A 12653-nucleotide genomic window follows, 5' to 3' on the forward strand; every position below is an offset into this window, starting at 1 on the left:
TTGAAAAACAAAAATAAGCAAAGGAAACTTTCACCAAAACGTTGAAAACATAAAACAAAAGTTTACGTTAATCTTGGATTAAGCTAATCGGCTTTCGAACAACCGGGCCCTGTATTCGAAGTCCAGTTCCGTAATCCTGGTTTCGTTCCTTGAAAACTGTTTACATCTGCCGTGGCGAAGACACGAAGACAACATCTGTACTCCATTTCTCTCAATGCTCAAAAATCTAAAATTCGGTAATTGCTTGTTCTATAGTCCAGTCCAAAAGTCTAACTTTACAATTCCATGATCTTGATATCAGTATTAGAGTAACTTGGTACCAAACGTTCTACAATAACTTGAAATCTCGTTAAGAAAAAAACTCAAACCCAGTAGTCCAGTCCAGGTTCAAATCGCCAAAATTCTCGCTATCATGGATTCAACACTCAACAAAGCTACAAGTAGTAAATAATTCTCAGAAACTACAAAACGTCGTCATGATTTCTACGCTCCAGCTGAACAAAATTATTATCTAAAATGAAACCGTACGTAGTACAATGGTACTTGACCGTAGCCCTTTGCCAAGAAACTAATCTTAGCCAAAAGGCCGAGAAGCGATCAGGATACGGGATATTTAGGTAAAAAATTGTAGGGATACGGGATTTTTGGCTGGGGGGTGGGGGGGGGGGAGGGGGAATTGAGAGATACGGGATGTTTTTTAAAGTAGGAACGCATTGCGTACGTGTGGTTAGTGCAGTAACTCGACAGTGTTTTTTTTCCATAACTGCCAACTGAGCTGTGTTTTGTTTTTTCAGGAGATTCAAATTCTCCTTGCGTAATATGTAGCTCTAATAGTACACGACATTGTTTTGGTATCGTAAATCATTACAGTGGCATGGTAGATATCTTTTCTAAATACCCCCTGAGAAGAAATGTGGTTCAGTAAAATACTAAACCCAGAAAGATTGAAGAAAGTGAAAGGAAATCGAGAAACATTTGGCTTGAAGGCTGACATGTTGATAATTTTCAACTTCTTTTTTACCACAAGCTTAAGCGTGTACTCTGATCTTCTGACAGCTTTCCAAGAGCAATGTTTACGGAAGTAAATCCCATTCCGGCGGGGTTAGTATCTGGATGGGGGACATCAAAATATTCGACTTGCTGTCAGGAACATACGACCAAAAATTCTATTTTAACGCTCAAAAATACAAACTAAGCAAGGCACAGATTTTGTCAGCCTGCTTATGCAAACCAAATATGACGCAAAAGTAAATAAATATTGACATGTAGTTTTTAAGGAGGAGGAGGAGGAGTTTTTAATCTTCTAATGGCAAATAGGGTGCTTTGTTTTCGACTTGGAATCATGCTTCGCTTTCGAGTCTTGAGTGCTTCGTTTCGAGTTGGGATTCGGCTTCGTTTTCGACTTAGGGTGCTTAGGGTGCTTCAACCTTTTGATTGCTTCATGCTATGTTATTCGTTTTCGAGTGCAGAATAAATAAGCGTGTGGGTTTAGTTAGATGTGCATGTTTACCGGCAGTAAGGCTCATATCTAAATCGGCGGGTATTCTTAAAGCCGGAGACTTTTTTATTTTATCTTTACCGGGCGTAATTTCATTTTCCGTTTAGTTGTGATAATGCAGGAGTCAAAACAACGTGATATCACAGAGCTGATAATAGAACGATGTCCGCTATATATTCAAAAACTGCAACTGAACAAATCACTTTCCTCGCCTTCGCTAAGTAAAACACGACTCTTCCAAACTGCTGTCTTCTCGTCCTGCTGTAATCTCTGTATTATTTAAACGCAGTCTTTTAAATTATTTGCAAAAGGTAAGTCATGTTCTCCATAGATTATAGATCGGTTTGAGAACAATCCATTCTATCTGGATATCACTACTTCGAAACAATGCATTTATGGTCAGATTGTTAATCGAGATCAGGTTGGCTCAAAAGGTGCTCTTCTGTTTGCTAAGGCTTATCAAAATTAAAAAAAAAGTCGTGTCACTATATCTTTCAACTCGATTTTAAAGACAAAAAATGCGTGCGTTTTGCTTTTGACACCATTACAGCTTATATAGCGTTTTAACTCACGTGACTAAAATGGATCCTAATTTGATGAAACAAAAGAAACTATTTGCATAAAAATAGAGTTTCATTTTGGAACACCAACATGGGCTGCCGTGACGTCATGTGGACAACGCTCTATTATAGTTTTTTTTAAAGTTTAATTCATGCTAAATCTTTTAGATTAGTTTCACACTGTGACAAAGGAACGGAAACTAATTGTAAGTTTTTAATTCATTGAAGCAAAGAAAGTAATTTGTGAGGCAGATCACTTCAAGAAAAAAGAGTATTTCCTGTTCGTCAGTCGTGTTTCTTTTTTCTTTTTTTTCCTTTTTTTAATCAGACTGTAGATTTCGTTCTTTGGTTGCGCTCTAATAACTATGCTGTGTCTTTCTGAGTGACTCAGGGAAAAAAGGTCAGTAATTTTCAAGTTCGTCCTAATGATCTTAAGTACTTTAATACTTCAAGAGTATCATGAAACTAGCGCTGTGTGCCTGACTATACCGGTTCCCCAACGGCTGTGATTAAAATTCAGGATGAATAAACAATATCCTGGGCTTGCAGGCTTAACAACACAACCGTAACGCCTGTTTAAGTAGCCCACTTTCGAGACTGGGAAATAAATATAAGGATTTCTATGAGTTTATTCCCCAGAGCCTCGAGATGATGCTTTTTGTCTCGGACTGAACTTTGATGAGACAATATCGAAAGTGGCGCGCTTAAGGCAATTCCCATGAAAATGACGTACTATTCAGATTTTTTTCAAACTTGGCACAATTGATATTCATACACAGGACATTAAAAAAAAAAAATGCAATAAAAAGATGGGGTCACCGCGATTGTTTTCGCACTGTATGCCCTTTATTTTTAGTGTTTTTACCGAATTTTTCGAGAAGCATTCGAAACTAGATCAACCAGAAAAATTGCTGTTATGTAGGAAAAACTACTGAATATTACCGAAAACTTGAACCTGCTTGTTTGTCCGGGCTATAATCTTTAAGGAAATTGATTTCAAATTGCTCAATCTTGCAAAGAAATGGAAGTAAATTGGACCACTACAGTCATCACCTTGCACTGAGTGTTAGGCTCCAAATGCAGTTTCAAGTCATTTATAGGTAAGTACTACACTTTTTACTATCCAACTTTTTTTCTCCTTAAAATATGTTTTCCGTGTACCTATTACGAGTAAATAAAAGCATTTAAAATGGGGGGTAACCCTGCTCGTTTCTTCGCAACACGATGATAAATGGATGGCAAAGGGGCAATTTCGGCTTTAAAATGATCATTTTCCGCGAAAGGACTGGGTCGAGTTCCAAGACAACACCTTCTTAACCGAGAAGAGTTATCATGATTGCACTTAAAAGATCTTGAACAGTAAAAGCGGCCTTTGTTGCCTTTCTTCAGATGGCCGGCGTGAAAACCTGCCGTCTCCGAAGTCGCAATGTTTTGCGTAGTATGAGATGCGCGGTGCAAAACAAGGAAATCATCTTAAAGTGCTACTATCATCAAAAAATTATTCATCTCACTGGGAAAATTTTGAGCTTGGATATTTATCCAAAGGCTGTTTGCTTTGAGTGTAAATTTTGGATTTCACGCTCCGCCATTACACTGGCTCAAAACTGACCGATGGGACCTCAAAGGATTGGATCTAGGGAAAGTGATGTCATTTACTCACAGCTTAAAATGCAGTTCATCTTATATACAAAACACTAGTTTAAAATTCTGGAAGCCCGAAACTCCCGTGATGCATATCAATGAAGCCTCGTACACGCATTACATTCTTAAACTAATGAGTCTTTGATTTAAGTTTTCGTATCTGGCAATTTTGCCTCACCAGTCAAGCGTCATGCATCGCGCTAAGTACTAAAATGAACAATGATAGCCCAGATGGCCATTGCTATAGCTTTGCTTGGATTTGGTTCCGTGACCCCCACTTTTCTTTTCAAAAACAGATTTTATTTACAATTATCTTCACATTGTCCAAAAATGAACAAAAAATTAATGTAGAAAGTTAAAAAACTTTCAAGATTTCTGTCCTCGGGACCTGGAATCCTGCCACCTTGCGGCTGCAAGGAGCATGAAACTATGGTCGCTAAATGCGAACTTGTTCTTTAAGGAACCTCAACAGTTAACTAAATTCACTTGATGGGTCCACTTAAGCAAAGTTTGGTAGAGAACATTTCACTTCAAAGATGTAATTGCAATATTTTTGGGCTTACAGACACCGGCCTTATTCGCTAAAGAAGCCGGATTTTTTCAGATTTAGGGTGTTCTTCCGGGAAAGTTCTCTACAAAACAAAGTCGATGACCCCCCATTTGTTTTACATTTCTGACATCACTAACTCATCATCTTTCAATGGCCAAATTTGCAGAAAATAATCATTGTTAGAAAAATTTCGCGCGAACGTCCTTAAGTCAAATGCAAAACAAGGTGGCATGAATGCGTAAAGATTCAAGAAGCAATTTTTCAGGAAAAATATTTAAAGCTTCTGTTCTTTCCAAAGCGTTAGTTCACTATTGTGCCAATATTCTACCTCATTCGGTTTTCATTGGCAACGCGATGCTGAATTTGGCAACTGCCGAAGTCGATATGAGTTATTTGATTTTATTTGTTTCATGATTAAGCGTAAAGCAGAAAACTGTTTTGCTCAGTGTTTGACTTATGAAAAAAAGGAGGGTGTGATTTGGAGTTATTGGTAAGCTGCAGACATCCATAATCTCTTATTACCTTATGCTTCTCGCTCTGTTACTTAAACTCAAAGAGCGCATTGCCAGGGTGCAGCTCTGTTTGCTGTAAAACACGTCAAGAAAATGAGATCAAGATTTTTGCCATATTTTGGCCACAAATTGCTAACAAAACAAATAAATTATTTTATCTTTAATCGTGATTTATTTCCAGCAACTGGGTGAGGGCAAACCCGCCAAGTTAACCCGTTGATACCACCCCTTAACTAACCACCCTGGGAGGGAATAGGGTCGGAAAAACGTTTTCGTCTCGAAGCTAAAAAGGAGATTAAACATCAAGCGTCTTTACCTTTCTTTCCTTCCAGCTTCATCCTTGATTTGACAATGGATCATCTCATCGAAAAAGATTTAATTATCATTTAGTTATCGAGGAATGGTAGATGGGAAGTTAGAGGCTGTAGAGCAGCGAATGCTAGAGCTTACCATTGCGATAAGTGTAGAAGACAGGTATCGTGAAGGAAGGGCTCATTTTCATCTCGGCGGTGCTTACCTCAACCTACCTGATTATCAACAGGCCATAAAACATTATGCACAAGCATTACATATTTTCATAGAAATAGGCTGCAGGGCTGACGAGGGATCAACCTATGGAAATCTGGGAATTGCCTATCGAAATCTAGGTAATGTTAAACAAGCCATTGAGTACTACGAAAAACATCTTAGTATTGCTAAAGAAGTAGGGGATAGGGCTGGAGAGGGATCAGCCTATGGAAATCTGGGAAATGCGTACCTTATTGTAGGTAATTTTAAACAAGCCATTGAGTACTGCGAAAACCATCTTACTTTTATTAAAGAAGTAGGTAATAGGGCTGGGGAGGGATCAACTTATGGAAATCTGGGAAATGCCTATCTTAGTCTAGGTAATTTTAAACAAGCCATTGAGTACTACGAAAAAGGTCTTAGTATTGCTAAAGAAGTAGGTAATAGGGCTGGGGAAGGATCAGCCTATGGAAATCTGGGGAATGCCTATCTTAGCCTAGGTAATTGTAAACAAGCTATTGAGTACTACGAAAAAGGTCTTAGTATTGCTAAAGAAGTAGGTAATAGGGCTGGGGAGGGATTAACTTATGGAAATCTGGGAATTGCCTATCGCAATCTAGGTAATTTTAAACAAGCCATTGAGTGCTACGAAAAAGATCTTAGTATTGCTAAAGAAGTAGGTAATACGGCTGAGGAGGGATCAGCCTATGGAAAGTTAGGAATTGCATATCGCAATATAGGTAATTTTAAACAAGCCATTCAGTACTGCGAAAAAGATCTTAGTATTGCTAAAGAAGTAGGTAATAGGGTTGGGGAGGGATCAGCCTATGGAAATCTGGGAAATGGGTATCTTAGTCTAGGTAATTCTAAACAAGCCATTGCGTACTCCGAAAACATCTTAGTATTGCTAAAGAAGTAGGTCATAGGGTTGGAGAGGGATCAGCCTATGGAAATCTGGGAAATGCCTATCGCAATCTAAGTAACTTTAAACTAGCCATTGAGTACGGCGAAAAGCATCTTAGTATTGCAAAAGAAATAGGTAATAGGGCTGGAGAGGGATCAGCCTATGGAAATCTAGGAATTGTATATCGCAATCTAGGTAATTTTAAACAAGCCATTGAGTACTACGAAAAACATCTTAGTATTGCTAAAGAAGTAGGGGATAGGGCTGGGGAGGGATCAGTCTATGGAAATCTGGGAAATGCCTATTTTAGTCTAGGTAATTTTAAACAAGCCATTGAGTACTACGAAAAAGATCTTAGTATTGCTAAAGAAGTAGGTAATAGGGCTGGAGAGGGATCAACGTATTTAAATCTGGGAAATGCCTATCGCATACTAGGTAATTTTAAACAAGCTATTGAGTACTACGAAAAAGTACTTAGTATTGCAAAAGAAGCAGGGGATAGGGCTAAGGAGGGATCAGCCTATGGAAATCTGGGAATTGCGTATTGTATTCTAGGTAATTTTAAACACGCCATTGAGTACCACGAAAAACATCTTAGTATTGCTAAAGAAGTAGGTAAGAGGGCTGGGGAGGGATCAGCCTATGGAAATCTGGGAAATGCGTATCTTTGTCTAGGTAATATTAAGGAAGCCATGGAGTACCATGAACAGAGTCAAAGTATTTTCAAGGAAATTGGAGACTGCCTAGGAGAGGGAATCGCATGGTATTTGCAAGGTCGTGATCATGAATTCTTGGGTTCCTTAAGAAATGCACTCAGTTGTTATCGTTTAAGTATAAAACATTTTGATGAAACAAGGCATAGTCTGAAGTCAGAAGATGAATGGAAAATAAGTTTTCGTGATTCTTATCGCATGTCATACACTGTTCTGTGGAGGACACTTTTGAAGAATGGAGAGATTGAAGAAGCTCTGTATGCTGCTGAGAAAGGTCGAGCACAGGCTTTGATGGATATTTTGAAAGATCAATACGGCATTGACCCTCAGTCATTTTCTGCACTTGCTCCGAATCAAACTTTTACAGCTGCATTAGAGCTTTTACCTTCACAAGCCGTTTTTGTGGCACTTGACGATAACAAGATCACGTTTTGGGTGCTAAGAAAAGACAGCAAGATCAGCTTTCGACAAAACGAAATCGCAAATGGAAGTGCTGATTTGTTGATGGAAACTGTTTTGAAAGGGATCGGCGTACGGGGTGGTGTCAGATGCGAGAATCGTTCTTTGGATCCACTACGCAATGACCTGTCTTGCAGCAAAAAACCTATCAGTGAGAAAACAGTTCTACCATCTTCATCCTCCGTTAACTCTTTACAACCGTTGTATGATGTCTTACTCGGGCCAATTGCAGACTTGCTCCAAGGAAACGAGTTAATCGTTGTTCCCGATGGACCATTTTGCTTGGCTCCATATTCTGCATTAAGTGAATCTATCAGGATCCGCACAATTCCCTCGTTGACCGCTTTTAATGTGATCGTTGGTGCACCTGAAGATTTCCACAGTAAGACTGGTGCACTGCTTGTAGGTGATCCGTGGTTGAAGGAAGTTACTAACACGAAAGGGGAGCCCATTTTAGAACAACTTCCGTGCGCAAAACAAGAAGTAGAGATGATTGGACAACTTCTGCAAACAACACCGCTAACTGGAAAAAGTGCCACGAAAGCTGAGGTGCTGAGAAGTATGAAATCAGTTGCTTTAGTTCACATTGCAGCACATGGATGCCAAAAAACGGGAGAAATTGCTTTGGCCCCAAATATCGAACGGAAATCGCCAATCCCCAAAGAGGAAGACTTCATTTTGAAGATGTCGGATGTTCAGACAATTTCTCTTCGAGCAAGACTAGTTGTGCTGAGCTGTTGTCACAGTGGCCGGGGAGAGGTGAAGTCTGAGGGAGTGGTGGGAATTGCAAGGGCTTTCCTGTGTGCTGGAGCTCGGTCTGTTTTGGTATCACTCTGGGCAATTGATGACGAGGTAACGTTGTTGTTCATGAGGAGCTTCTACCAGCACCTGGTAGATGGAAAAAGCGCAAGTGAAGCTCTTCAACAAACAATGAAATATTTCCGAGAGTCAAAGCAGTATTGCGCTATAAAGCACTGGGCGCCATTTGTGCTGGTTAGCGATGATGTCACGCTGGAATTTCCAAAAAAATGGTAAGTGAAGTTCGAGTTTAACTCAGAAAAGAAGAATACTTTCCAATTGGAAACTTGACAATAGGAATCAAATAGGCCTAAGATGGCATAATGACGAGCTGCTACAATAGACAAAAGTAGTTGGGAAGATTATGTAAATGAACCGCACCAGAGCTGTATGTACTTCAACCCGCTTCTGTTAAAGCGCAAAAGAAATAGTTTCACCTTCTCTTATATAGACCCCTCCCCCCCCTATTCAATTTTGGAAGGTACCTCAACAATTTCCCACTAAAACCATTTACTTTTGCACAAAATTGAATGAGGGGGGAGGGGAGAGAAGCAATGAAGACGTCAAAAGTGCTAAGCTTCTCAACAGTTTTGTCTATGATTGTAGCTTCGTAGTGTAAACAATCCAAAGTTTCCTCTTACACGCTTTTGTCACAAATGTAATTTCCACATGCCTATCACGCTTGCACAGTAGCGTAAAGGATACATTTCAAATTGGTGGACAAACTGTTTTTGTTCAGCCTTTTCTGACTTTTTGTTAACTGGTGAAGATTACTCATTTTATCACCTCGTGATGTCGCTTTTGGTGTTTCTGTTCTCCCATAGATCTCTAAACGTCATCTTTTGTAACTAATTCGAAGACAGCATCGTCTTACAAGAAGCCATTTGAATCGGTGCATTGTGTATGCTCGAAAGAACCAGCTATATTTAAAACGTTTGTTTTTCTTTTTCCAGAATCGATGTCGAAGGTGCTAGAAGACTACCTGGCAGAGCCTGACCCTTCACTGATTGCCTTCACCGATTGACGAACTTGTAACAAGAAGCAGTACGGGTTAAGAATCATGGTTATGCCAGTAGAACAAGCTCCAAAGGTTTAGTAGAAGTTTACTGCGTTAACTAAACCAACAGACTGAGATTATTGTAAGTGAAATTATAACACAAAGCTTAGATCTATAGTAAAATGCTAGTTTTAATCGTTATTTTGATACTTCGTTTCTCATATAATTTCGGGTCTTTCTGCAGGTACCGGAAAGAATTGTGTTTTTGGTCGCTTGGGATTAGTCTTGTTTTGTTTTCTGTCTTTTGTTTCTTTTGTTTTGCGTAATTTGTGCTCCCGTACCTGCAGAAGCTGCCATAACTTTCAACAGTCAGTGTTGCCCAAACGGCGATCAAAACCATAGTGCTAAAAATCATGTTTTCTTTAGTTCTTTGAAACTGTTTTTGTTGTATGAGTGTAAGGCCTGTTCCAAACGTCGTGCTTCTGCCGTGACGTACTCAAATGAATTTGGCTTGGCAGTGGCACGACGATGGCACCGGAGCGGTTTTAAACGTCGAACCTAATACAGTCACGCCAAATTCAAAAGACAAAACAAACCATCCATCCAGCGTAATGGTATGCAAATAATGCAAAATACATTAAATTAATTTATGAATTGAGTTCGGCGCAACAGTAGCTCGTCGTTTGAAACCAAGTCGTGCTACTGCCGTGCGGCACGGCAAGTCCTGCCGTGCTAAGTAGTTGTGCCGAACCTAATTCAGCCGTGCCGCGCTTAACGGTTTCAAACAGCGTGCTACTGCCGTGCTTAAATCGAAATGACAATTTCATTTGAGTTCGGCACGGCAGTTGCACGACGTTTGGAACAGGCCTAAGCCAGTTTCGAAAGAAAAGAGAGAGAGAGAGAAAAAAAAAAAAAAAAAACACTTTTCCTGATGACCCTTAACATCAGTCTTTTAACGTGATAAGGAAAAGAGACGTGACATTTGCAACATTCAAAGATCACAAAATAGAAGGGAAACGACAGGTGAAAGTTTTTTTCCTATTTTTCTGCATAACAAATGAATGAAATCATCAGCAATAAACAAGACGTTTTTCTTTTTTTAATAAATTTTCAAGTTCTTTGTAATGCTTACTCCCTCAAATTATCGGTGGTGTTTGTAAGCAAAGTGAAAGAATGTGTTTGCACTCGAAAGTAGTTCATTTTATGGAATAATAGTTGGGGAACTTACAAATCCGCTGCAAAGTTAGCAAATATTCTCTGGAGCAGATTCATAGCCACCTTCACAACTGAACAAATTTAAGGTGGCTATGAATCCTCTGCAGAGAATTTTTATACCTTTATTTTAGCCTGCTAACCACTTTTGAGCTGTAAAAAATGGGGGTCACCGAGTTCGTTTCTGAGATATAAGCTTTTGAAGACAAAATATAGGGCATTTTTTTATAAGGCTTTTTCGTTGCTATGGTAAACTATTTTGTCACATTAATGAGTGCACCTTGTTAAGAAATGATTGGTGTTTCATTTGGTACCGTAACATTTGATGTTATGTGAAACTGTTGGTTTGAGCCTCAAGGTAACGAAAGGCTACAGGCAGCCTATACTATGGCCTTTAATTTAGACCATTTCCGTCGCAAGGGTCAAAATGATGGTATTTGGATATCCGGGTAATGTAACGCAACCCAATGTTTAACTTACGTTTGAAACTGAAACCCTAATTTAATTTATGGCTCTGTTGCATTTTGCGATTTTTCATGCAACTGCTCTTGAAACGCCATAGCGAGACAAGTTGCACACTTTACAACTGCCAAAAACAGGGAATCCCGAACCATCGAGTTTGCATTCGAGTTCGAGTTCGAGTTCCAGTTCGAGTTCGAGTTGGACTTCGAGTTGAAGATCGAGTTAGATATGTCATAAAAAATATAAAAATAACAAAATAAAAAATATCGAGGAGGAGGGAATTATATGCTCATTACAAAAAAACGATCTCTGTTAAAGGAAGTCGACTGGCGTTACGCGTGATGCGTGATGCGTGACTGTGACGTTGTCCACGTGGTCGTCTTGTGTTACACATGTTTTCAAGGCATACGTGGTTTGATACGAGGTCCTCACGTGGTATGATACGAGGTCTCGTCATAAGCCTGGTTGGTCTTGTTGCTGGCCATAGTGGAATTGGCAATGGAACGGTAGGTTTAATTTAGTTTATAAAGACTTTATTTTCGAATGCAAGTTAAGGCTGAAACATTCCCGTTTTTAGCGAGGAAACAACAGCAACAATCATAGAGATAACTTTGTCGCCAGAGAAGGCGTGTGGCGATACAACGTAAGTCTTCTTTTCATCATGGATCAAAAGGGTAATTTAGAAGAGACTGAAGGAAGTGGCGTAATTGCTTATGCGTAAGTCCGAGTTGCACAGCACAGACCTGCATCTTGACGGGTAGGCCGGGCAACGCAGGGTGGTATTGCGTTACAAAGGGTAGTATTTTCTTACGTGCATTTTTGTTTCTCTGTTCTAGTGCTTTTTTTCTGTCAGAGAAATTGACCTCTGAGAGGTGTTTTTCTACTGTTGTAGCTGGGTAATCTCTATTCTTGAGGCGTGCTGAGAAATTCCTCATGTTCTCAAATGTAATTTCAGAGGAATCTGTTCTTAGAAGCCTTAACGCTTCTCCTTTGATAAAATCTTTTGTGACGCCTGGTGGGTGGCACGAATAAAATATCGTGTATTGGAAGGTCTCTGTAGGCTTGAAATGTGTTCGCACGTCAAGGATAGAATTCTTGTTGAATCTAACACCTTTGTATACTTTCGTGTCCAAGAATGTAGCTTCTGTTTCTGAGATTTCAGCCGTGCATTTGATTGTAGGATGGAAGTTGTTTGCCTTTAGAAGGAATTCTTCTAGAGACAAACACACATGGTTTTTGCAGACAAAGCTCTTCACCTTAAATCAAGCTATCGGCAACTGATGAGATCCACATGATAGGATCGAAACCGCGGTCTTGCCTGACCAAATAATATGTCATAGAACTTCCATCTAGAGTCGTGTTATCTTAATGCCTCGACAACGAAGCGACCTAAAGACATCGACATCAAATATCAAAAGAGCATCGACGAGAACGAATTAACTCCAGAGGTTCAAGGAGGACAGCTACTGACCATAGTCACAAGCCAAAACACGCTGAAAAAGTCACAAGAACGAGTGAAAGCATTAAAAAAAAAAAAAAACAACGCCTCCAAAGAGCATAACGAACGGCTAAGAAACGCAGAAAAAAAGGCATACAAAGCCTATAAGAAGCCAGCTCACTGTCAGCTACCTCACTGATACAGGGCACAATGTAACAGGCGTTCAAGAACAAAATGAACCCGGGCCCGGGTCAAACATTTAAAACCAGAAGATCACTCGCTTCTACCGCCGATGAATATATCGGTCGAGCCTAGAATTAAATTGGCGCAAAAACGAGACGCCATAAGGTCACATTCACATTACTGCTGAGAAAATCAACACCAAGAAACTAGAAACATAAC

General features: G+C 39.6%; 2 protein-coding genes across 2 annotated transcripts; both read left to right on the forward strand.

Annotated features, from left to right (window-relative positions):
- Positions 1-2633: 2633 nt before the first annotated feature.
- Positions 2634-6373, forward strand: LOC137976263 (G-protein-signaling modulator 2-like). The gene is made up of 2 exons (XM_068823553.1): positions 2634-3158; positions 5094-6373. Exon 2 carries the CDS (start codon positions 5162-5164, stop codon positions 6185-6187), a length of 1026 nt encoding a protein of 341 aa, XP_068679654.1. The 5' UTR covers positions 2634-3158; positions 5094-5161; the 3' UTR covers positions 6188-6373.
- Positions 6374-6462: 89 nt separating this feature from the next.
- LOC137975908 (tetratricopeptide repeat protein 28-like) lies at positions 6463-9440 on the forward strand. The gene is made up of 2 exons (XM_068823118.1): positions 6463-8375; positions 9096-9440. Coding segments are annotated over exons 1-2 (1512 nt in total). The 5' UTR covers positions 6463-6864; the 3' UTR covers positions 9097-9440.
- Positions 9441-12653: the final 3213 nt, after the last annotated feature.

The sequence above is a fragment of the Montipora foliosa genome, chromosome 11, assembly GCF_036669935.1.
Source record: "Montipora foliosa isolate CH-2021 chromosome 11, ASM3666993v2, whole genome shotgun sequence".
NCBI classification, from domain to species: Eukaryota; Metazoa; Cnidaria; class Anthozoa; order Scleractinia; family Acroporidae; genus Montipora; species Montipora foliosa.